Raw genomic sequence first — 26,069 nt, forward strand, 5'->3', positions numbered from 1 at the left:
TATTTTATATATAGTAGTTTGTATCTGCTAATTCCCAACTCCTAATTTATCCTTCCCCACCCCCTTTCCCCTTTGGTAACCATAAGTTCGTTTTCTATGTCTGTGAGTCTGTTTCTATTTTGTGAATAAGTTCATTTGTATCATTTTTTAGATTCCACATATAAGTGATATTTGTCTTTCTCTGTCTGATTTACTTCACTTAGAATGGTAATCTCTAGGTCCATCCATGTTGCTGCAAATGGAATTATTTTTGTCCTTTTTTATGGCTGAGTAGTATTCCACTGTGTATATATACCACATCTTCTTTATCCATTCGTTTGTCAGTAGACATTTAGGTTGCTTCCATGTCTTGGCTATTGTGAATAATGCCAATTAACACTGGATTCCTGACTATTTTAATCTCCAATCCTGACCTCTCCATCCAGCCCACAGTGACCATGTGACCTCTCTTCTTGGATATCTAACAGGCGTCTCAACCTTAACAGGCCCCAAACAGAATGATCAATCCACTCTTCCCAAACCTTGTCATCTTTCATCTCAAAAGTGGTTCCGCCGTTCAACCAGCTGCCCCAAACCTGGGAGTCCTTGAGTCTTCTTGCTGTCTCACTCACACATCCAATCCATCAGAGGCCCTGTGGCTCTACCTCCAAAACCCCTCCGGAATCTGACCTCTTCTCCCTGAATGGTGGCCGCCTCCTAGCCCGGGTCACAGTCATCTCTCCTGGAGACAACAACCGTATCCTCCTAAGTGCTCTCTGTGTATCCACTCTGCACCGTCACCCACCCACCCCCACCCCACTCCGGCACACACACTTCATTTCCAGCAGCCAGTCTTTCTTAAAAAACACCTTAAATCAGGGAATTCCCTGGCGGTCCAGTGGTTAGGACTCTGTACTTCCACAGCAGGGGGCCCGGGTTCAATCCCTGCTCAGGGAACTGGGATCCCACAAGCCGCACGGCGCTGCCGGAAAAAAACACACCAAACCAAAACAACTTAAATCAGATCACGGCAGGCCCCTGCTTAAAACCACCCAATGGGGCTTCCCACTGGTGGCGCAGTGGTTGAGAGTCCGCCTGCCAATGCAGGGGACACGGGTTGGATCCCTAGTCCGGGAAGATCCCACGTGCCGCGGAGCAGTTGGGCCCGTGAGCCATGGCCGCTGGGCCTGCGCGTCCGGAGCCTGTGCTCCACAATGGGAGAGGCCACAACAGTGAGGGGCCCGCGTACCACACAAAAAAAACAAAAACAAAAAACAAACACCCAATGATTTCCTACTACGCGGAGAATAAATTCCAGCTCCCTTCAGCGGTCAGCGTGGCCTGCGTGATCTGGGCCTGTGACGACCTCTCTCTCCCCTCCCCTTCTGCTTCCAACACACCGCTCTGCTTGCTGCTCTGTGATCCCAGGGAGCTCCTGCCCACCTTGGGACCTGGGCACCTGCCTGGAAACCTGCAAGGCTGGCCCCTTCTTGTCTTCAGAGAGATGTGGCTGCTCTCCCTAGAGCAGCCCCCGCCCATCCAGTCACCTCTCTAGCCCATGGCCCTGTTTTCTTTCCTCCTGGTCTCTGAAATGGTCTTGTTCATCAGCTTTCTAACTTATTTATTGTCTCCCCCACTCAGAGTTAAGCTCCAAGACAGCAGAGAGGCTACTAATCTCGTCCAAGGGCCCAGCAAGGGCCTGGCACACAGCTGCTGCTCAGTAATCCCTTCGGAATTATAAGTGAATAAACACAGGTATTTTTCTCCCCGGGAACACTGCTCTCTAACAATCATCAGAGAAGAAACCTGATCAGAAAAATGGTAGCCCGTTGGTTTCAACCCCAGACCGTTTTCCATCTTGCTTTGGCTTCCGATCTGCTCTTGGGCTACAAGAGCTGAGATCCCAGAGGTGCCCGTCTATAGTTATTTCCCCCTGCCTTAGCCCTCCTGAAATCCAGGCAACGAAGCTCCAACTAACTTCCTAGTTCACTAAGTTATCGCTACGAGGGTTTCCGTAGCAATTTAGGATGAGAAACGTCAAGCCCGTGTTACACCACAGGAACCCAGCTTCAAACGTCCAATTGCAGGATGGCAGGCTACTATTTGCTGCCTGTCAGAAAAGTCGGTTCTCAAAGCCCTCTTTTACATGTTTATACGGATGTGTTCTCTGTTTAGCGGAGGCGCAGCGCAAGTGTGTGCTGTGAATTAATCAGGAAATAGCTATTGGAGAAGGACAGCCTGGGCAGCTTTCAATGACTAGTCCCGCAAAATTACCGCCGTGGAAACATCTGGTGAGACAGACACGCTCTCACTGAAAGAGGCGGTGGGGTGGGGAGGAGACATTTCAGTCCGCACAGTCGTCACATGGGCATCCTGGCTTCCGTAAGGAGATGCCTGGTTTCCACAATGGGCTCCTTGACCATCCGCGAATGGCCTAGAGCCCCGTCTGACCTCAGCTCTCTCCAAGAAGCCTGGCTGAGTGGGGACAGAGAGAGGGGAGCAGGCTGGGGCAGGGGTGTGACCTCTCATGCCCCTAGCATCAGGCAGGTAGGAGAGAGAAGAGGGTTAGGGTGGAAACCGCAGGGAGTGGCGGGGGGTGTGGGGAGCTGAGAGGTTCATGCCCCCTACCCGATGGTGTTTAAACCTGCCAACTTTCCAACACCCTGCAGACCAAACAAGCCGTATCTGTGGGTGGATTTGGTCCAGGCATCACCAGGATGGGATCCCCGGTGGGGAATGGTAGGGAGTCACTTCTCTGGGGATTCCATGTGTTAAAAAAAAAAAAAGGCTGCATGCATTGGCCCATGCTGTCTTTGGAACAACTCTCCAAGGTCTTGGGCATTAGGGCCCATCTGACAGATGAAGAAACTGAGCTTCAGCCTTCTCTGAGGTCACACAGCTGGGGCACAGGGAGCCACTCTGGCTGGCACCCTGAGGTCCTACTGCCACCTCCCTTTGGGTCAAGCCAGGCCTGGAGAGGGCCTCCGTCTTGGCCGTGCTAGCCTGGCCACCCGCTCTGGGTGGAACTCTGAGTCCCCACTTCTATTTCTTAATTAGTCCCCATGGACCAACTATCTCGTACTCCCATCCTAGCTCTCTCCTCACTCCCTAGAGGCAGTCACTGTGGGCACTGGTGGGGAGCATGTGTACGTATGCTTGTGTCCTTCCAGACTTTTCCTATGTATTTACATACATATCGATGCAACGGCCATCACACCTCAAGAGTGTGGCCCAGAGCTATGTGAGACACACGTCTGCTCCGTGGAGAAGACGGAGTCGAGGTTTTGCAGGTCTGTACTACTTGGCATCCCTCTGTAAAGCTCTGCATGAGGGGTGCCTTTGGGAATAGATCCAAGGGAAAATCCTTTCACTCCTAAACAACCAGCCTGCTCCCTCCTTTCCAACAAGAGGGCTCTAGTCCTGGCTGTTTCCTCCTTTGCCTCAGCTTCCAAGAAATCGAGGTGAAACTCCATGCTGCTGCTGACCTTACCATTTGTGTGTGTGTGTGTGTGTGTGTGTGTGTGTGTGTGTGTGTGTGTGTGTACTTGCTTCCTCGGTGCTCATATTTCCTTCCTTGTTTAACTAGAGTTATTGCTATGCCTTTTGTTGATGCTGTCTCAAACCCCTTTTGCAGTGGATTTTCAAAAGGACACTTTGAAACTCTGTGGCTGCCACGTAGTCAACGGGAGCACCTTCTCTAGTCCAAAGAAAGACATTATCCTTCTTTCCAGTTGAGGAGAACCAATCACGTTGAGACCGTAATGCATTTTAAACACAACAACATTAATATTATTTTGATCTAAGTAACTGAACTGACTCGATAAGGCCACTCTCCTCCCTGGTCCTGGGGTCAAATGACATGTCTCTTCCAATGAGCACATGAATTGCTCAGCAAAGACTGATGGCGGCCCGGCTCTATCATGACAACAACCCAAGCAGAGGCGGGGGCTCTTGTGCTCACAAAACACTTTCCCTAGAGACCAACAACTGCCCTCAGCACAGGTGAAAAAGCCTGAAGGAGATCATCTGGAGCGAAGCAGTGGCTAAGCCTACGGGCCGGATGCCAGGGAGGGTCCATTAAAGCAAACCCTTCCTCGGCGTGGGTGACAATTGGAGTCGAACCAGCTGTGTGTCGCTGGACCTCATTCATGCACAGCCCGAGGGGGCCCACACTCTAGGGGTTCTGTCACCTGCTGGGCACCCAAGCTGGCTCCACTGCACAGGGAGAACATGGGCTGCCGTCCCTTACTGCTCTCTTTGCCGGGAAGTGCTGGGTCCACAGCAGGAGGGGCCGAGGGGCCGTGGGCTGATTGGGAGGTTGTCAAGCACGGGGGACTTCGGGGAATGAGCTGCGCTGCCCAGAGAGCTGCCATGTAGGCGGGACCTGGCTCAGGAGCTGACGACCCCTCCGGGAAGCCCCTGGCTCTCCCGATCTGCCCCATCGCACCTCCTCGGGTTGAGTTGAGGGTCCCCCTCTAGGCTCTCGCAGCCGGGCTTGTGACTGGACCCTTGCGCCTACTACCTCGTGGCCCCATGTGCTCACCTGTCTTCAGCCGGGGAACAGGCCTATTCCCATCTATCCTGAGGCCTAGCTCTGGGAACCAAACCTGCTCTTTCCACCTGAACTTGAGTGCTTTATTGAGAGGAGATCTCAATGGCCTTTCATATGTCCTTTGGGAGGAAGAGCAATGAAAACCTTCTTTGTGATGAAGCTACTTGAAGAAGATGGTGGGGACATGTGACATTTAACAAGCTACATTTAACCTATTACATGCCAGGCTGCGGGCCGACGACTCTGACCTCCTGGCGTCACAGACTCAGAGGACAAAGGACGGGGATGGGACCTGACAGACAGGGTCACTAACTGGAGGACCTACAGCTGAATCTGGGCTGGTTTGGCCCATAGAGCAGTTAAAAATTTCAGAACCAGCTGATAATATCTAAAAACTGAGAGCTTTCACACAACAATGTGCATTTTTGGCCTCTCTTGAAGATTTAGGCCATCTGGCAGGGCGGGGCCAGGGCAGAGTGATGGCTGCTCTAGGCAGGGCCCGGCTTGCCAGTGACCACAGTTACTCTCTATTGAAAGGCGGAACCAGGTGGTGGGCACCAGATTGCCTGGTAGTCATGTGACTACCAGCAAGTTCTTCTGCTTTTCTGGGCCTCAGCTTCCCCATCTGTAGGATGGAGCTGATCACCACAGTACCAGTCTCACAGGACTGTTGTACGGAATAAACGAGCTCATACGTGTAAAGTGCTTTGAATGCTGACTGGCACATAACACACACTCAGGAGACGCAAGCCGCCATCATTATCTTGTGCCCAATCTACCGCCTGGACGGAAGTAGCTGCTGAGGCTGGCTGCTCAGGGCTAGCGTGGCTGGAGACTCCCTGCTCCCCTAAGTCCTGGTGCAGCAGTTCCCTGTTCCTGGCAGAGGCTGGCAGCAGGCACAGGAGAACCCCATCCACTCCAGAGTGGAGCCTAGCATTACTCCTGCTGACTTAGGTCAAGATTCCCCTCAAGTTGGGATTGACATATACACCTGACTCTATATAAAACAGACAACCAGCAAGGCCCTTCTGTACAGCACAGGGAACTCTACTCAGTATTTCGTAATAACCTATAAGGGAAAAGAATCTGAAAAGGAATATATATATATGTGTATATATGTATACACATAACATATATATGCATACATATGTATAACTGAATCACTGTGCTGTACACCAGAAACTAACGCGATATTGTAAATCGACTATATTTCAATAAAAAATAAATTAAAAAAAAAAAAGCTTCCCCTCGATCTGAGCTCAGGCCCCAGCAGGCAATTCTCACAATTTTATTCATAGCACATGGGGGCCTTTCAGGATCCTGGCCTGTGTGAGACACAAAAGATGAGAGCAAGTCTCCTCTCCTTAAGGAGTTCACAAAAGTATGAATAATTAGGTGTCACAGACTCAGATGCTTGCAGCACCACAGACGTGAGCGGCACAGGGACGCTGGTGAGCTGGGGAATGCACACCTGCAAGTCCAGAGGCCGCAGGGGTCACTGGGCTCCAGCCGGTGGATGCCACAGAGGGAATATAGCCAGCTCATCAAAAGCCAACTTTCCAATGTTGTCAAATGTTTCACAAGCGGTGCAACATCGTGAGTGCCAAACGGAATACGCCTGCAGGATAGAGTTGGCCGGGGGCACCCGTTTGGGACACCAAAGGCTCAGGAAACTGAGGGATACCCTAGGGGAGTACATGACTTGGTGCCCGGAGGGGTGGCTGAGACCACCAGAAGGGGCCTGGGGCAGGCTAAGGGTGTACAGGAGGCTGGTGGGTGAAGCAGAACCTTGATGTTTCCAAAGGCAGGGTTTGTAATGAGACCGACTAGGTATTCCAGGTGCTGGGAAGGGCAGGAGCAAAGGCACAGAAGAGAGGAGTTTCCTAGGGACCAGAGGGAATGAAAGTTGCATAAGGATGGAAGAGCCAGAGAGCCAGTTTTGGGGTCTGAAAATGGAGAAGGTCACCAGTGCACATGCACGCAGGGCCCGGGCCAGCATGGCAAATGGGAGAGGTGGTGTGGTGTCAGGACAACTGTGCCATGCCACTGTGTCGGGGACACAAGTAGGAGTGGTGGGGACTGCGGCGCTGTGACTCAGCTCCGCCAAAGCTTCCAGGAGTGGATGTGACCTCATGTCGCCAGATCGTCTAGTTTCTCAATAAAAGTCAAAAATCCCTATTTTGCACGGAATCCCTTCCAATTTTTAAATGTTGGCAATTAATTAAAGAACTTTGAAAACACGCTGTGAGCCAGCTGCAATCTGTGAGCTGCCTTTGGTCAGTCGGGGCTTAGCCTCTTCCCAGGATGCCCCGGCAGCACGAGCTAGCCGGGGACTGTGGCCTCTCCCCTGAGGCATTCTGCAGTGGCGAGGCCCTCGGCTCATCTCCCGCCACTGTCCCAGCCCCACTGAACTATGGTTTGCCGTTATCCCCCTGGGCCCTCCTGCCTGGGTGAGAGCTCGCAGGGGCAGACAGCGTGTCTGATTCCCGGCCCCAGCAAAATGCCTGAGTGTGGGGCGATCGATAACGGCTCTGTTGATGAGATGCAGGGACTGAGCAGATGAGTGAGCGGAGCGGGGAGGCGGCGGGGGCAGTGGGCAGCCGGGGAAGGGGGAGCTGGACTTGGAAGGAGGCAGGTTTGGGCAGTGGAAACGGTAGGACTTAGGGATGACTGGCAGTGAGGGGCAAAGGGGGGAGCGGAGGATTCAAAGGTGGGAGTCGGGCGCTGCTGCAGACAGTAAGAGGAAGCGGAGCCGGAACTGGGGCCGAGGGGCCTGGGGGTGGGGATACCAAGTTGGGGTGTCGGTGCAAGGCCGGGCGGAAATGCCAAAGAAAAGTATCTCATGGCTAGGAGCGAAGCTTGGTTCAGAAATTAAGCCTTGGGGAGGGTTTAGTGAATAAATTCAACAGCATGTGACTTCTGCATTCTTAGAGGAAAAGAAAAAGGACCTAGCTTGGGTATCGTTTTCTACTTTCCCTGGTGATGTTCCCTTCTTTTGGAGACAGCATCTCAATTTTCCATTGGGAATCCACCCTTCCCTCGACCTGACTTCAATGTGGATAATGTGGGCCTCACCCCAGGTTGCAGCCCAGGCCTGGCCAGTGGGGCCTCAGTCTGGGACTTTCTTGAGGAGAGTCTCTCTGCAGAGTGCTGAAATCAAGAGCGATGTCATCAGGGACCACCACTTGGAACCTGAGGATGACGCCAACACAGAGGAAAGCAGAGATATGTGATGGAGGGAGGCAGCTTCCTGAAGGCATCATGTGAACTCCTGGATCCTGCCATGCCTGAAGCCAGCAAACTCATACTCTCCTGTAACATGGGCCAAAGAACGCTTTTTTGTCCTTAGCTGGATTTAATTGGGTTTTCTTGTCCTTTGTTACCAAGAGAATCCTGGCTGATACACTAGCGCTGGGACTGAGAAATTTAATCAACAGATTCAGCTACTAAATCAGTCCTGGCCAAGGCAGGCAGGAGATGGGGAGCCCTACCCCCTAGGGGGTCTGGAATTTATCTTGCTGTCCTAGGCTGGCCCCTGCACGTGGGTGAGCAGTTCTCCCTACTTAGACACCTGTCTGGTCCCAGATGCAGCCTGTCCCCTGGTCTGTACAGAACAGGATATGGGCCTCAGCTTCTACCCTGGTTCTGCATCTGTGTTCTCATCCCTTGGTGGGAGTACAGTATGGATCTGAATTCCAACCTTCTGGCTGGAGCCTGAATACCTCGTTGGGCCCCCTCTCTCAAGGCAGAATTCTCTGCTCACCTCTCCTTCCCCTGCTGGCTGGGGGTCTGCTTCAAACCTGAGTCTCCTGGGACTCTCAAGATGACCACACCTGTATCTTCCCGAGTGTGGACTCTGCATATAGATTTCAGATCCTGCAGCCCACCTACAAGAGAACACCCTCTGGTGACAGGCAATGGCCTAGACCAAGCCTGAGGTCAACACCTAAGGAAGGCTCTTGGGCGCCTGGGTTAGTGCCTTTCCCACCAGCTGCCCTGTTAAGATGCCATCATGATCTCCAGGCCCAAGGGTGCACAGACCCCACCCTACGGCAGAGCCATCGGGCTACACTGACTCAGCTGCCCAAATGAAGGTCACATCTTTGACTTCAAAGCCATTGCCATGTTTGGCCTCAGTTTGTATCAACTATTAAAAAAAATAATTTTGGGGCAATCAAGGATATTTGAATATGGACTGGGTATTACAGCATAATAATTAATTATTGTCAGGTATGATAGTGGCATTGGGATTATATAAAAACAAACTCCTTATCTGTTAGAGATGCATACAAAAAATTTATGAGTGAAATGTTATGATAGCTACAATTTATTTTTAAATGTTAGGGGAAGAGATGGAACAAAAATGGCAGAATGTAGATAATTAATGAAGCTGGTGACAGGTACATAGGTCGTTATTGAACTAATCTCTTCACTTGCATTCATTTGAAAGTCCACCCCCGCCCGCCACCCTGCCTAAAAAAGAGGCCTTTCTGAAAATACAGATACTGCCCTGGGATGAATTGAATCTACCCGTGGTGCACTCCAGAGGCACTGTGACCCTCATCCAAGCCACCAAGCTAGACTATGCTAAGAGCCTCCTCTTGGGGCTCCCTCTTCCCTCTGATCCCTTCTCCAAACAGCAGCCTGAGTGATCTTTTAAATTCCTCCATCAGATTGTATCACCCTTTGCCCAAAACCCTCCAATAATGATACTAAGAGCTGACCTTTGTATAGTGCTCACAAAGGCCAGGAATCATTCTGAGCACTTCATACGTATTAACCGAACAAGAATCACCCCATTTTCCAGATGAGGAAACTGAGGCATAGAGTAACATGCCCAAGGTCACATGGCTAGGAAGAGGAGGAGCCAGGGTTTGCCTCAGCTGGGCTGGCTCTGACCATCCCCCTATTCTGCCTCCAAACCAGTAAGGCCCACACGACCCGGTTCCCACCTACCCCTGGGACCTCCCCTTACCCTCTCCTCTGTTCACCAGCTCAGTCTCCGCCTAAACTGGTTGTTCCTGCCTTTGCTCTTGCTGTGCCCCCTGATGGGAATTCTCTTCCCACTGATGCTAGCTGCTCCTTCTTCACATCCAGGTTGGGGAAGGCCTTTGATCACCTGTCCGGAGCAGCCCTGCCTCTTTCTCCTCCTGCCTCTCTCCCGTTGCCTGATTTTATCGTCTTCAGAACACTTAGCATTACCTGAAATGACACTATTCACTTGTGCCCTTTTTTTTTTTGTCCCTTCCTCATGAGAAGGGACAGGGCTGTATGAACAGGACCTTGTCTATTCGTTCAACACGGCTCCCTGAGCACCAAGACCCTTATGGGCCGATATGTCGTCACTAGCCACATGTGGACAATTACCTTAATATTAAAATGAAATAAATTGTAAAATGCAGTCTCTCAGTTACAGGAGCCACAATTCAAGTTCCCAGTGGCCGCCTGGGGCTAGTGGCTTCTGCCCTAGACAGGGCAGATAGAGCATGTTAATATCATCAGAAGTTCTATTGGGCAGTCCTGGCCTGGATCACCATGGCAAGTCACAGAAATACACCACTGGAGTTTGGGATTGACGTGTACACACTGTTTTTTAAAATGTTTTTGAAAATGGATTTTTAAAATGGATAACCAACAGGGACCTGCTGTAGAGCACAGGGAACTCTGCTCAATATTACATAACAACCTAAATGGGAAAAGAATTTGAAAAAGAATAGTTATATGTATATGTATAACTGAATCACTTTGCTCTATACCTGAAACCATCACAACATTGTTAATCAACTATACTCCAATATAAAATAAAAAGTTAAAAAAAAGAAAAGAAAAGAAATACACCATTGGGGAAATCTAACATTAATTAATTAATTAATTCAAAAACTAGTGAGCACCATTTCCATGCATAAAATATATCACTGGGTCCTGCCTCACTTGCTGTTGTGACCAGGCTGGAGGTGGCATCTGCATGGTGATGCTGCAGGTGAAAATGGTGATGGAATGGTGCCACGTAGATGATGAATGTGCTTATTATAAACGAAAACAGATGGACCGTGGCGAGCAGCTGAAAGCCCACTTTTTGGATGGGTTATTACATCCTAGAGGAGGGAGACCATTGATTCCTTTCTCCTAGCAGATGTCGCTCTGCAGGGGAAGCCATGTCGAGAAAAACCGCAGGGAAACCCACAGCCCCATGTTCCCTTCCCACCTCGGTCCCTGACTCCTCACTAGCTGGGCCAGTCATTCAATCTGGGGAAACATCACAAAATGTGACAAACATATTATCGCGTCCTCCTCCTGAGCCCGAGACAGGCATCGCGGATCCATCACACACCCTTTCCTGGATGAACCAGAAGGAAAGTTCTAAATCCTTCCCAAGACAGCCCTCCAGGCAGCCATTTCCAAGCAGAGTTGACAAAACAGACGCAGCTATCTGTCCCGCAGGAGCTTTTTATCCTGAGCCCCAGGTTCTTTATCTACAACGTGGGGCCCGACCACATCCACCTTGTAGGGTGGTTGGGAGGTTAATTGAGATGATTCATTTGTTCAGCTCTTTGTTCAGGCATCAAATGTTTATGGAGCGCTCAGTGGGGGCTTCACGCCTGCCTGATGCATGCAGCATTGGGTAAACAGCAGCTGTGATGAGCACTCACATCTGCGGGCCACCCTGTGTGCCTGCGTGGACAGATGCTAGCCTCCGTGTCCTTACCCTGCCCGGAAGTCCTCTCCTCCGGGCCGGTTTACGCTTACCACATCACCTAACGAGGGGGAAGGAACCCATCCAAGTTAGCCCGAGGATTAAACGGGCAGCAGATTTTCCAATAAGAGACTCCTTTTCTTCTAGCACCTTCTTTTCTTATGCTCTAAATAAGCCTTGGTTGGATCAGCGCCTCAGACTGTACTTTGCTTCCTTGAATTCCCAGACACAAAACACTGTCTTAACAAGCCGTGTCTGCTGGGCTGAGCTGTATTTCCTATAAACTCTCATTTTATCTCCTCTAAAACACACGGTAACAGCATTCTCTGGAGATTATTAAATGAAACCAACCTGCAGCTGCATTTGTTTGCGCTTTCTGTCCCCGGAAAATTCTGTCAACAGATAGGTGTGCGTTACATAAGTGGTGGCCCTGCCGGGGACTGCGGTCCTCCACACACTCCTCTGTGTAGAAACACCTCAAGTCTCTAATCCCCGCAGCCGGCTGCTCCCCGAAGCGCCCACAACAGCAACGACGCCCTGGTGTCCTGCTCCTTTTCTGTTCTCAGCACACAGGGAAGGCCGAGTGCAGGTTAAAGAAGAAAGGCAGGCCTCAGCCAAAAGGGACGAAGCTTATCTTCTTTGTAATATAGCACATAAAATCTGCTTTTCTTGGCCTGAGCGATATAGTTGATGAGCTACAGGGCACGGGCTTGGGCAGCCAGCGCCGTTTCATTAACCAGTCCAGAATATACTGGTGACCGCCTGCCAGGAAGTGCCGGGTGAACTGGAGAAGGAGAGGACCCAGCCCTAGATGCTGGGAACGCGCCGCAGCTACATGGGGCCGGGGCTGCATCCGGGGCCTAGAGGACAGCCCCTGCGCACACCCCGGGCAGGGGAGGCTGACACGCCCACAGGAACTTTCTCATTTGTTCCAATAGTTTGGACTTTTTCTCAAATTTAAACTTTAGGCATTTGTTTGGAAAAAAAAAATCAAAACAGAGAAATCAGAGAAAGCTTTTTGTTACTTCTCTGGGGCAGCATAGTGTGTGAACAGAGCCGGCTGGGACCGCGTCTGCCATGTTAGCCTCCAGATCCCCAGAGCCTAGCAGATGGTTATTCGGGAGCTGGAGGGACGGCTGGGTGAGTGGGTGAGCGAAGAACCAGCCAGAAGAGGTACAGGAGGGAAGGACGGCAAGGTGGGAGGGGGCACGGAGTCTCCTGATTGAGCCCCAGCTGGCCTCTAACCTGCGCTATGACCTCGGGCAAGCATCCTAACCCTCCTACTCTCAGTCTCTCATCTGGACCTCAAGAAGGATGAGAATTGCTTACGGGCTCTTGGGGGATGAGCTCATTCATTCACTCGACAACCGTGTATTTCTACTTGGAACAGAGCAGCGGTGGAGGTGACGCAGGCCCTGCTCCCAAGAGGCCCAGAGTGGGATGGGGGGACAAGTGCCCATCCTGGTACAGGGGCGATAGAACCAGTTCATGAGGTCCAGAAGTGCACAAGGGTCAGGGGCTCAGGCGAGCATCCTGGAGAAAGGGACGTCTGGGTTTCCCAGGAATACAAGGCAGAGGCGAGCATTTCGAGTTGAGCGAGATGGGAGGGGCCAGGGACTAAAGGTGCGCCTACCAGGGAGGGCGGTGGAGAGCCACGAGCAGCTGGCACTCTGGAGGGTGGCCTGGTCAAGGGGCGGGTGCCAAGAGAGAGGCGGGCTTGACGCACAGGGATTAGGGGCCCTCTGTCCTGCATTCTCTGGATCAAGGGGAGCCTTTGAGGGCTTGAAACAGTAGAGTCGTGATCAGACCTCGCAGTGGCTACTGGAGACAGACCGGAGGCTTGGGCCCGGGGTCAGGGAGAGCGATTAGGAGGCTGTACTCTTCCACACCTCCACGCCTTCGCCCGCGAAGCTCCCTCCACCTGGAGAGGCTTTCCCTTTTCTGTCTGGCTCAGGGCTTCTCTTTCCACCAGAGCTCAGGTACGCGCTCTTTAAAGCACCTTCCCTGACCTCTCCCAGCCTGAGGCGGGCTCCCTCCTCCAGGCTCCAGCAACCGCAGACTGGGAACGGCTAGCTCCAGCCCAAAGATGAGTTTGGTTTGAACTGTATGGTGGCTTCAAAAGAAGTGAAATTAGCTTCTGACGTTTGCAAACAGAATAGCTCATCTCAAAATCCAGATTCCCAGCTCTCTGGGAACGTTCAGAAGGTCTAGCAGCGCTGGCTGGCATTGCTTCACGTCAGTCATTAGTTAAAGCTGAAAAGTGCCCTGCCCTTTACCTGGGCCATGCGCTTGCCAGTCTGCCACGCTCCCCACCAGGCCCTAGCGTCTCTCTAACAACATTGAGGCCGAGGATTGGTTGCCATTTATCATCTCGCTTGTACTACTGCTTCCCTTATAGCAGATTAGAAAGGAAAGTAGAACAAGTTTTGCTCCCTTTTCTATCATAAGAGGGGAAACCGAGAGAGGCTGCGGGAGTCCTGTCCCTCCTTGCTCACTGTGTTCCCTGCTGAGTCCCTGGGGCTTCTGTTTGAAACCCGTGGCTCTCTGGGTTCAGCTTTATCAAGGCCTTCATCACACTGCCTCACACGTCCACATGTACTTGTCTGCCAGCTTTTAGATAAGGAGTACCTCCAAGGCATGGACTGTGTCTTTACATCTGTGCGCTCAGAATCGATCATGAAGCCTGATGGTACCTAGGATGTGCTCACTAATCAAGGTTGAATGGAGGAATAAATGCACATGAACATGTGAAAAACAGCCCGGAGAAGAAAGCAAGGATGAGGACCTGGGTAGTGTATGAGGGTGGGAAGGAGGGGAGGGGTTCTGAAACCAGAGGGGCTGAAGAGCACAGAGGTTAAGGGCCTGGCTGTTTAGAGTGGGGTGCACACACCAGGATCACTGGTACATGTGAGAGCTGGTTAGACGTGCAGAATCTCGGGCCCTGCCCCAGACCCGCTGGATTAGAACCCGCTTTTTACCAAGATCCCAGGCAAGTTGTTGCGGATACGGTTGGAGAAGCGCTGGCTAAGCCGATGGGCCTGGAGTCTGAGTGCAGGGATTCAAATTCTCACTCTGACGCTCACTGGCTGTGTGCCTTGGGCCACGTTACGTAACCTCTCTGTGTGTCTGTTTCCTTATCTGTTAAAACTGTGCCTCGGTTCATATTTCTTCAGTTCCCCCGAAAGGTGACCTGATTCTACTTCCCAGAACTTCAGCGGAGGCTCTGCTCCTGGGGGCTCTGACAAGGCGAAGTGAAATCCCCCAGCAGGCGCTTGCTACACCCAGGAGGAAGGGCAACGGGGCCTCGTGGCGCCCAGTTTGCAACTTCGGGAATCAGGCTACGGGAAAGCACCAAGTGCTTCCATCAGGCAAATGCCCAGCCAGGAACCGGAGCCTGTTACTTACGCCGTCAGCCGTGCAGTAATTCCAAACCTTGATCTTGGTTAGACCAAAGTCACGCAGCTGTCTCGTGTTGCGGATAACAAAAAAGAGCTGGAGCGGCGGGTGGAAGGGGCACGTCCACAAGGAAGGGTCTTTCTTGCCCTGAAACGCCAGCAAGAGAAGGAAGTTGTTATTGTTAGCACAGTTCTGCCTTACCCCAAAGTAAGCGGGCAGTGACTATGGAAACCAGGGGAGGATGAGGGTGGGAAGCCACCCACCTTCTCTACTTCATCCTGGGTGGGGTCTTAGATCTCACCCCATCTGGACCGCATTTTGGAGCAGGCTACTGACCCTCGTCCCCGGCACAAAGCTGTCACGTGGGCCTCTCTGCCCCTGCCACCCAGACCAAATTTAAAATGCAGCGGGCTTTATTTTAATCAACCTAATCGGCTTTGCTGGGGAGAGAGACTGGAGGAGAAGGACGGGAAAAGAGCCACGACTTGAGCTATTTGATTAACCTGGCAAACAGAGCCTTTGATTTTCTTTTGTAAAACCCTGTAGAATTTAAAAAATTTTAAAAATAGAAAAGAAAGACACTGGCTCAGGCGTTTGTTGGGACGGGGCCATGGCACTGAGCCTCAGGATTTATTCTGTTCCCTTTCAGGGTTTCCAAGCCTTGGGACCCCTGTGTGCAGTTTCCGCCTGCCAGCGAGGCTGCCAAGGCCATTCTCAAGGCCAAAGAGGCAGAGGAGAAGGGGAGCCTTGCTGTCATTTTCATTTGCACCAACAAAATTTCGTATCATGAGTGCTTGGGATGCAGATGGGAAAAAGTGAAATCGGGGGACTTTTCTCAGCCCTGGTCACCTCTTCTCTTGTCTCTTTGGGTACCTCTTCTGCTCTCTGTCTGGACAAAACGCACAGTTGTTCCCAAATATGTCCATGCTGGCTCGGCCTCTGTGCCTTTGCACAGCCTGGGCCTCTGAGTGCAGTACTCTCCTGCCCTTCTCCCCCTGGGAACTTCAGCTCAGATGCGCTGTCTCCCCCACTGTCACCCCTTCCCTTGACACAATCACTCCCTTCTCCAGGTGCCCACGGCTCCTTGCAACACCTGAGGTTACAATTACCCAGTGTCCCACAAGTACCTGTCTTCATGTCTATGTCACCCCCCCCACCAACACACGCACGCGTGCGCACACACACATACACGCACACTCAGCTGCGAGCTCTTCTAATTCATTCCAGAACCCTTAGCGTTCAGCACAGTTCCTTGGCACCTGGTCAATGACAAAAAAATCTTTAAATTGAATTTTTTGAACAATCGTTGAATGAAGAAATGAACAGATAAGTGAAATGTACCTCCTAATATCTGTCCTCTCCCTGAAACTTTAGAGACTAAACTGTTCTGGCCGGCAGAGCTATTTTGTCTAGCTCATGAAAGTGTTTTGTTTTTTTTTAAAGGCAAATTCGTTGCCAAGACTTTAAGGTGGAAGATATCCCCTCCCCCTCAGAGCTAGATGTCTGGCTTGTCTACAGACTTAGGAGACGCGGCAACACGGGGTCCCTGACAGCCGTTGGCTGGAGCTGAGTGCACTGCTCTGGCGGCCAGGGCAGGTGCCCTCCGGTGCCCCAGTCCTCACCATTCCCTACTGTTCTACACCCACCTCGCCTCCCTGGTTATGCTTCTGCCCGGCCCCTGCAGGCATTAGTTTAGGGTCCCTGCTTAGGGGCTGAACAGTCAAAGTCCCATCTGCCAATAAGCAGCCTGTATCTCTGACGCTGGCTGAAGTTGCTCCTTTTATCTAAAAGGAGCATCGCCCCATATTTGCGAGTGTCTCCATGGGCTCCCATCCCCAGGACCGTGCCTGCCTCTGGGGTCTGCTGGCCCCCAGGAGACGTGAGGCTCAGGCTCCAGCTGCGCGGAGGACAGAGGTGGCTTGTCCCAGTGACAATGGTGCCTTTCAGAAGGGAGGAGGCTGCTTTGTTAAGGGGGAGAGATGAGTTCAAGGGGTTCTGACTTATTCTGGCAAGTTTCTGAAGCTCTGCGAGAACTTTTAGTGCTCTGGGCAGCTGCAAGGGGTCAAAGATAGCACATCTGAAATCCAGCAGGGGAGTCTCATTCCTTCTCTTCACTGGAGCCTAAAATGGGTCGCTGAGGCTGCTTGACAAAGGCAGAGACTGAAGGCTGACCCTTAGACACAAGCGAGGGGACTGTAATTGATTTCCCATCACATTTCCGTCTGCGGGAGGGATAACGGGAGGGCTAAGTGGGAGTCGTGGTGTTCAAAGTCGGAGAACATTAACCTGTGGGTAAATCTGGGCCTCATTAGCAACTGGGCCTTCTGATGTTTCCTTTCCACAGACAGAGTCCCCGAGAGGAAGGCTGCTAGGAAGCTGCTGAGGGCTGACCCAAGGCACGCTGGGCAAACCTCCAGGTGCCAGGCCAGCAGGAGAGCATCTGCTGCACCTGCCCATCGCAGGTGGTAATCAAGATGGCAGACCAAGAATCAGGGCACCTGGGCACCGCCGTTATCTCACTGGGTTCTCTCCAAGCCCTGGAAGGTGAGTACTGCAGTAACACCCGTGTCACCGAAGGAAGACCAGAGTCCAGAAAAGGTGTGGTTTGCCCAAGTGATGGAGTGAGGATTTAAACCTAGGTTTTTAATTCATTCATTCATTCATTCATTCTGTGTTGGTTTGGATTGCCCCAGGAGAAGACCCTGAGGCAAGGCAAGTGTAAGGAGTTGATTTAGACAGTGAAGGAAACACCAGCTGGAGGGTGGGGAAATGAGAGGGCGAGAGGCATTCCATAAAGAGTGTGTTACCAGGCTAGGCACACCTGTGAGCTCCACGCCACCAGGGAACCTGGGAGCCAGTGTGGAACACACCTCAGGGTGACTTCACTTCCGGGACAAGGGAGCTGGGGTATCCACACCCCAGTTCCCATCAGTGTAGGTTCAGGGCTGCTCCTGGGGGCTCAGTTCCCCACCAGTTTGGGCCTGCTACAGGGGAGGCAAAGCGGGCCCTGGAGGCCAGAAAACAGATCCTCCATCGGAGAAATGTGTGTGCTGGCAGTGGGAAGAGCAGCCAGCAGGGACCAAGGTGGGAAGGGCCTGCGGGAGGCGCCAATGGCATCTGCTACCCACCTGCTCAACAAATACCGAGTGCGGGGGGCGCCTGGCCCAGCAGATCCCAGCTCTGTGCCAGGAGGGGAGGCAAACAAGTAACACAGCCAAGAAAAAAAAAATCAAGTGGGGCTAGGGGTGGGGGAATAAATTCAATGAAGAAAATATGAGAGAATTATTAATGGCCAATGGAAGGACTAGTTTAGAATAGATGGTCAGAGAAGAAGGCCTCTCTCGGGAGGTAACTTTCTAACTCCTAACATAGGTGCTTTCTCCAGCTTTAAGCTAACACAGATCCACACACCCCCAGGGAGACGCTGGACTGCCCTCAGAAGTAGCCGCGATTTAATAAGTTATCGCCTTAAAAAGGAACAAACTCCTGATACAAAAATTTGGTTAGATGTCAAGGGCATTATACTGAGTGGGAAAAAGTCAGTCTCAGAAAGGTTACATATAGTATGATTCCATGTATATAGCATTCTTGAAAGGACAAAAAGTATAGAGAATAGGTTGGTGGCTGTCTGGGTTAGGGACAGGTGTGGGGAGGGGTGGCTATAAAGGGTCGCATGAGGGAATTCCTTTGAGGTGATGGAGCTGTTCTGCATCTTGATGTGGTGGTGGTTCCACAAATCTACACGTAACAAAACTGAAAAGAACTGGACTTCCCTGGTGGCGCAGTGGTTGAGAGTCCGCCTGCCGATGCAGGGGACACGGGTTCGTGCCCCGGTCCGGGAGGATCCCACATGCCGCGGAGCGGCTGGGCCCGTGAGCCATGGCCACTGAGCCTGCGCGTCCAGAACCTGTGCTCCGCAACGGGAGAGGCCACAACAGTGACAGCCCCGCGTACCGCAAAAAAAAGCCCAAAACAAAACAAAAACTGAAAAGAACTTACATACACACACACACACACACACACACACACGTGTATGAAGGTCTGCACATTATACCAATGTCACTTTCCTAGTTTTGATAATGTACTATGGTCACGTAGGATGTTACCATTGGGGGAAGCTGGGCAAAGGCACATGGGACCTCTCTATACTTTTTTAAAAACTGAGATATAATTCACATACATAAAATCACCACTTTAAAGTGTACGAGTCAGTGGTGTTTTTAGTATAGTCACAAGGTGATGCAACCATCACCACTATCTTTTCCTAGCATATTTTTATCACCCCCAAAAGAAGCCCTTTAGCAGTCACTCCCCGTTCCCCCAGTCCCTGGCAACCTCTAGTCTACTTTCTGTCTCTATGGATTCACTCATTCTGGACATTTCATATAAATGCTGTCATACAATATATGATCCCTATGTCTGACATCCGTCATTCACCATAATGCTTTCAAGTTTATCTATGTTGTAGCATGTATCAGTACTTAACTCCTTTTTTTTTTTTTTTTTTTTTTTTTGCGGTACGCGGGCCTCTCACTGCTGTGGCCTCTCCCGTTGCGGAGCACAGACTCCGGACGCACAGGCTCAGCGGCCATGGCTCACGGGCCCAGCCACTCGGCGGCATGTGGGATCCTCCCGGACCGGGGCACGAACCCGTGTCCCCTGCATTGGCAGGAGGACTCTCAACCACTGCACCACCAGGGAAGCCCTACATTTAACTTTTTAAGGAACTGCCAGACTATTTTGCACAATGGCCATATCATTTTATTTTTACATTCCCACGAGCAAGGTATAATGATTCCAATTTTTCCATATGCTGTTCACCAATACTTGTTATTTCTGTTTTCTTTTTTTAAAGAAACTATAACATCCTAATGGGTATGAAGTATATGTCCTTATGGTTTTGATTAGCATTTCCCTAATGGCTAATGATGCTGAGCATCTTTTCATGTGCTTGTTGGCCATTTGTAGATCATCTCTGGAGAAATGTCTATTCAGAGTATCTTGGCCATATTTTCACTGGGTTGTTTGTCTTTTTGTTGTTGAGTCTGAGTCCTTTTCTTCATATATTCTGCATATAAGACCCTTATCACATACACGATTTGCAAATATTTTCTCCTTTTTTGTAGGTTATCTTTTTACTTTCTTGATAATGTCCTTTGAAGCAAAAATGTTTAAAATTTTTCGTTTGTTTAAAAATTTTGATGAGGTCTGATTTACCTATTTTTTTCTTTTGTTGTTTATGCTTTGGAGGTCATATCTAAAACTCCATTGAAAAATTCCAGGCTATGAAGATTTACACCTATGTTTTCTGCTAAGTGTTTTATAGCCTTAACACTGTAAAAGTCTCAAGGTATTTGACCCCTTGAGTTAGTTTTGGTAAATGGTGTGTAGAAGTCCAATTTCATTCTTTTGCATGTGGAAATCCAGTTGTTCCAATACCATCTGTTGAAAAGAAACTGTTCTTTCCTCATCAAATGGTATTGGCATCCTTGTTAAAAATCAATTGACTATAGATGCATGAATCTATTTCTGGACTCTCAATTCCATTCCCTTGATCTATATGTCTATCCTCAGGCCAGAACCACACAGTCGTAATTACTGTGGCTTGGTGGTAAGTTTTGAAACTGGACTCACTCAAAGTGGGAGTCCTCCAACTTTGTCCTTTTCCAACATTGTTTTGGCTCTTCTGGGTTCTTTGAGCTTCCATTATACACTTTAGAACCAGCTTGTCAATTTCCACAAAAAAGGCAGTAGGATTACATTGAATCTGTAGATAATTTGGGAGCACTGCCATATCAGTGGTATTAAGTCTTCCAATCCATGAACACATATATCTTTTCAGCTTTCATCATTTAGGTCTTCTTTAATTTCTGTCAACAATATTTTGTACTTTTCAGTGTGCAAGTCTTTCACTTATTTGGTGAAGTCTATTCTTAAGTATTTTATTCTTAAATAGCATCAAACTATTATAAATGGAAATTTTCTTAATTTCCTTTTCGGATGGTTCATTGCTAGTGTATAGGAATACTACTGATTTCTGTATATTGATCTTTTATTCTCTAAGCTTGCTGAACTCCATGTTAGCTTTACCAGTAACTTCTGTGAATTCTTTAAGATTTTCTGTATATAAGATCGTTTCACCTGCAAATATAGTTTATTTCTTCCTTTCCAACCTCTTATTTCATTTTCTAGCTTAACTTCCTTGGGTAGAATCTCCAGTACAATGCTGAATAGGAGTGATGAAAGCAGGCATCCTTATCCCATTCCTGGTCTTAGAGGGAAAGCTTTCAGTCTTCCACCATTCAGTATGATGTTAGCTGTGGGTTTTCATAAATGCCCTTTATCAGACTGAGGATGTTTCCTTCTATTTTGGTTTGTTGATGTATTATCATGAAAGAATGTTGAATTTTATCAAATGCCTTTTCTGTGTCTATTAAGACATCATGTGGTTATTTCCTCCTTTATTCGATTAATATGTTGTATTCTGTTGATTAATTTCCACATGTTGAACAACTTTGCATTCCTGGAATAAACTCCACTAGATCTTGATATATAAATCTTTTTATAAACTGCTAGATTTGATTTGTTAATGTTTTGTTGAGGATTTTTACATCTGTATTCATAAGGGATACTGGTCTGTAGTTTTCTTGTGATGGCTTTTTCTGGTTTTGGTATCAGGGTAATACTGGCCTCAGAGAATGAGCTGGGAAGTGTTCTCTCTTCTTCTGTATTTCAGAACAGTTTGTGAAGGCTTGGTGCTAATTCTTTAAATATTTGGTAAGATTCACCAGTGAAGCCATCTGGTCCCAGGCTTTTCTTTGTGGGAAGTTTTTTATTGATTACTAATTCAATCTCTTTTCTTGCTATACGTCTATTCAGATTTTCTATTTCTTCTTGATTCAGTTTTGGTAATTTGTGTCTTTCTAGGAATTTGTCCATTTCATCTAGGATATCTAATTTGTTGGCATAAAATTGTTCACAATATTCCCTTGTAATCCTTTTTATTTCTATTAGTTTGGTGGTGATGTGGCCCCTTTTACATTCCTGATTTTAGTAATTTGAATATTTCCCCCTTTTTTTTTCTTGCTCAGTCTAGCTAAAGGTTGTTCATTTTGTTGATTCTTCCAAAAAACAACTTTTGGCTTTGTTGATTTTTCTCTATTGTTCTTCTCTTTTCTGCACTTTTTTTTTTTCTTTTCCCGGTACACAGGCCTCTCACTGTTGTGGCCTCTCCCGTTGAGGAGCACAGTCTCCGGATGCGCAGGCTCAGTGGCCAGGGCTCACGGGCCCAGCCACTCCGCGGCATGTGGGGTCCTCCCGGACCGGGGCACGAACCCGTGTCCCCTGCATCGGCAGGCGGACTCTCTACCACTGCGCCACCAGGGAAGCCCTGCACTGTTTTTTTAAAAACAATTTCCTGTGAGTCTATAATCATTTATTTTTAAAAGTTCAAAAATGTATTGCTCTACGTGCTAGGGATACAGTGTGAATAGGACGGACAAGAACGTACAGGTTGGTGGGAGGAGACAGATCAGAAACAAGTGAACAAAATCACTTTTGATGGTGGGAAGTGGTCTGAAAAAAATGAACAAAGCTGATGTGATAGAGACTGGCATAGGGAGGGAACAGGACTCCTCCAGCTTGTAGAGTCCGGGAAGGTCTTGCTGAGAAAGTGACACCTGGGCTGAAATCTGAGTGACGAGAAAGGAAGGAGCCACATGAACATCTGGAGGAGGGATGCTCTGGGCAGAGGGGGCGGCAAGTGCCGAACCCACAGGTGAGAACGAGCTTGGCAGGTCAAGGGAGCAGAAGGGAGCCCTGGTATGTGAGGCCGGCAGAGAGGGAGCTGGAGGTCGGTTCACAGACAGCCTCCGGGGCCACAGAGAGGCATCCAATTTTCCCCAGAAAGTCACGGCAGGGGTTTTAAGCAGGGGAGGGCTGCAAGCTGACATTCGTTAAAGATCCCTTTGGATACAGAGTGGAAAATGGAGTGGATGGGGGCAAGAATGGAAGAAAGGAGTGAGAGAGGAGACCACTTAATAGTTCCAGTGAGAGGGGGCAGCTGATCAGACTTGGGAAGAACCAGTGGAAATGGAGAGCAGCGGCCCGATCCAGGCTCCGTGTTGGAGGCGGAATCAATAGGACTTCCTGATGTGTTGGAAGGGGAGGGGGCGTGGGGCAACCGAGGGAGGCTCTTAAGTGGTGGGCTTTGCAGCTGAGCGGATGGGGATGCCATTTACTGAGCTGGAGGAGGAAGAGATGAGGGCGTGGGCCAGGGAATCGACACTCAGGTTTCAGGTCTCTGAAGTCTGAGGTGTTGAGCGGAAGCTGACGTTCAAGTCAGGAACTCGGAAGCAGGCAGGGCTGGGCATATAAATTTGGAGCCAACTTGAAGCCATGGGCCTGGGGGTGGCGAGGAGAGAGATGGGGTGGGCAGGGCAGGAAGGAGGGTTTGCACTGAACACGGGGCACTCATACAGCCCCCCGCAGGTGCCACATTCACCTCCACTGAAGCAACTTCTCTTTCAAACCCAGACTCTGCTTTCAGGTATCTTCTCCTCAGCTTTCAGCCGAGCCCCACCACTCCACAGCAGTGTGGCCTGGACGAGTCACTCATCCTCCCTGAGACTCGGTTTTCTCGTTTATCAGATGCGGAAAGTCATCCCGAGGTTCATGTGAGGAATCAGTGAGGGATGCCCGAGACCCCAGCGAAACTGAATGGCTCTGAGAGGCAGTGTGTTCTGGTGGCCCCAGGCGTGGTTCACAGGGCGACTATCAGAAAGACCCCAGGCCAGGGCAGCAGGGGGAATCCAGCCCACCCACAGCTGGGCCCAGAGATCTAGCAGCCCAGGGTGAGACAGCTGCCTCAGGGCCCAAAATTTAAGAAAAAAACAAAAAACGAAACCCACCCAAACCCTGGGCCCAAGTCCTCACTGCTCTCCATGGCAATGCTCATCAGCCTCTGCTAAACAGAGAAAAGGGGAGAGCAATCATCAGAATCTGTCCCCATTAAATCCAGTGATGCTTTTTATCGCCCCTGGTATGCTCTGTTCTGTACAGTAGGCTTCCAAAGTGCCACTGCTTTGCGCACAAGGGGGACGGGAGAGGTTTAGCGAGGGCTGGTCCAAGCCTCAGCAGCACGCACGGGAGCCTACAGACTTGAAGCAGGAGCAGAGAGGGGGATGCAAGGCCAGAGCGTCCAAGTGGCCACGACCTGTTTCCCTCAAGGTCCCAGAGCTGCTAATCTTTAAGTGGGCTCAGAAACCACTCAGTCCAACCCTACGGACAGGCGGTGTTTCCTGGCTATCTCACATCTACCTGCCTTTCTTTCTGTAACAACCACAAATTTCTTCAGGGAAAATTCCCTCCCTGCCCCACTTGGGGCATCTTAGTGGAACTGGCAGCAAGGTGCCTGGCCCTCCTAGCCAGGTTGGTCCATCAGCCTGCCTTTCCTGGACTGGATATCTCCAGCAGAATGACAAGACGGCAAACCAACTAACCAACCAAGCAACCAACAAACACTGCACCCCCCCCCAAAAAAAGAAGACCAAGCTGTCGGTACTCATGCATCCCGGGAAGCTACCCAGAACCCCAAGTTGCCACGGGCCTGTCCTCTTTCGGCCTGGGTGACAGTGAACACACCAGCTACTCAAAAGCCTTGCAAAAAATTTCTTTTCAAAAATCTGCTAAAGAGAGGCAGACTCCGTTTCTTTTGCTGGAAAAATAAGCATCATACGAATTATCCAGGCCCTCCACTCCCATTCTACAGGGGGCAGAAAAAAGTGACTCTCAGAGAAGGCAGGTAAGACGCCCAAGGCTAGAGAGTCAAGACCAGAACCTGGGTCTCTAGAGCTGGGGGTTTCAAAGCCCTCCTTTCTTGCTTCTTTTCCTTTAAATGGCAATAATATTTACTTCATAGTGGCATTACTGCTACTACGACTAGTAACGACGGAAACAGTAATAGATGATGTTTTGAAGCCCTTTCGAAGAGTGAGGATCATATTTACACGTGATCCTTCAAACAGCGTATGAACGTAAGTATTATTATTCTCCCCGTTTTACAGACGAGGAAATCAAAGTAGATGTTAGGTGAGTTGCCCACGATCATGAAGCTGTAAGTGATTAAGCTTTGAACCCAGGCCTTTCTGCTTCTCCAGCCTGTACACTGTTTCGTTTATATAAGATTATACACACAACACACTTAGCATGGTGCCGGCACAAAGCAAGAACTGAACATGTGGCAATTGTCTTCATTTTCAATACCTTTAAAAAATTAATAATTTGTTCTTTGGAATAGCAAATACATGTACGTCGCAGGAAATTTAAAAGATGCAAAAAAGCATCCAAGTGAAAGTCTTCCTATCGCCCCTGTCCCTTGCTCAGCCAGTTCTGTGGCCCAGAGGCAACCTCTATTCCCCATATCTCGGGCCCCACCCAGAGGTCACGGTGACTGACGCTGAAGCACTAGCACCGTAAAGATGTCAGTGCTGGGCGGTCTGTCTAGTCTCCTGTGTCCAGCTTGCAAGCGGCAGGAAGAGAAAATGTCAGTGCTTTTCCTTTTTTAACTTTCAGATATTTAAAAGAAAGTGATGTTCCACGTTTGCTGGGTGCGTACTCCATGCCCCAGGGAAGCAGGACCCTGAGAGGGTGCGTGGGCCCTGGGCCAGGCTGCAGGGGGTGCATTTGCACCGCCCCCCTCCCCGCTCCCCGACCTTCTGGCTGTGTGACCTTGGCCAAGTCAATGCCCTTGTCCAAGCCTTAGTTTCTTCATCTACAAAACATGGGTGTTGCCCTCAATGACATCCCAAGGTCCCATGTTTGGTGGTTACTATGGGAAACTGCAATGTAGATAAAGGGGGTGAACCGGCTCCTCTTTGGCCCCTCACCCCCCATAAGAACCCTCTACAGAGCAGGGATCTGGGCAAGAGCTCAGGGCGGGGGGTGCCGCTGGAGGCCCCTCCCTGTACCTTGCCCTCCGGTTCCTCCCCACCCTGCCCAAATGAATGGCTGTGGACGACTACATCATCCTTCCCCTTGCTGCACCCACACCCTTATCGTGGGCAGAAAAAATGCATCAAAACATGCGGCCAAGACTCACACAAGGCCGCCTCCACTTACAGCTAAGTTCCTGCTGACCAGGTGGCCCGGCTCCCCGGGCGTGTCAGAGTTCCGGACAGCCACATCGTGAGGCGACACATAAAGCTTTATGTCGTTCCGGTCGAAGAATTCCACTTCTGTGAGACCCACCCACGACGCGCTGCCCCAGTTGGACTGGATATCCATGGTCACGTAGATGGCATCCTTGATCTCTTCTGCTTTCGGTCCCGATTTGTCCTTAGCGAGGAGAAAAGTAATGCCAAAGGATGGAAACACAACAGGTGGAATCCAGCTCTACCGCTAAATGACAAGGTATTTAATCGCTCAGTGCCGGGTTTCCCCCTCTGTACA

At 50.1% G+C, this 26,069-nt stretch overlaps 1 protein-coding gene and 1 long non-coding RNA gene across 5 annotated transcripts in view; one reads left to right on the forward strand and one right to left on the reverse strand.

The window, feature by feature from the left end:
- The window catches only part of KATNIP (katanin interacting protein), a 200,656-nt gene that overhangs the window by 48,213 nt on the left and 126,374 nt on the right, over window positions 1-26,069 (reverse strand). For all 4 annotated transcript variants that reach the window (XM_030871579.2, XM_060284723.1, XM_060284721.1 and 1 more), the window contains 2 exons: window positions 25,740-25,955; window positions 14,631-14,768 (listed from right to left, as the gene is read on the reverse strand). In XM_030871579.2, the coding sequence (XP_030727439.2) occupies window positions 14,631-14,768; window positions 25,740-25,955 (354 nt within the window). The remainder of the gene's footprint in view (window positions 1-14,630; window positions 14,769-25,739; window positions 25,956-26,069) is intronic.
- LOC132593468 (uncharacterized) overlaps window positions 16,683-26,069 on the forward strand; it is a 28,466-nt gene continuing 19,079 nt past the window's right edge. The window contains exons 1-2 of the long non-coding RNA XR_009559016.1: window positions 16,683-16,816; window positions 16,966-17,165. This is a non-coding gene — a long non-coding RNA (uncharacterized lncRNA). The remainder of the gene's footprint in view (window positions 16,817-16,965; window positions 17,166-26,069) is intronic.

Source organism: Globicephala melas, chromosome 15 (assembly GCF_963455315.2).
Source record: "Globicephala melas chromosome 15, mGloMel1.2, whole genome shotgun sequence".
NCBI classification, from domain to species: domain Eukaryota; kingdom Metazoa; phylum Chordata; class Mammalia; order Artiodactyla; family Delphinidae; genus Globicephala; species Globicephala melas.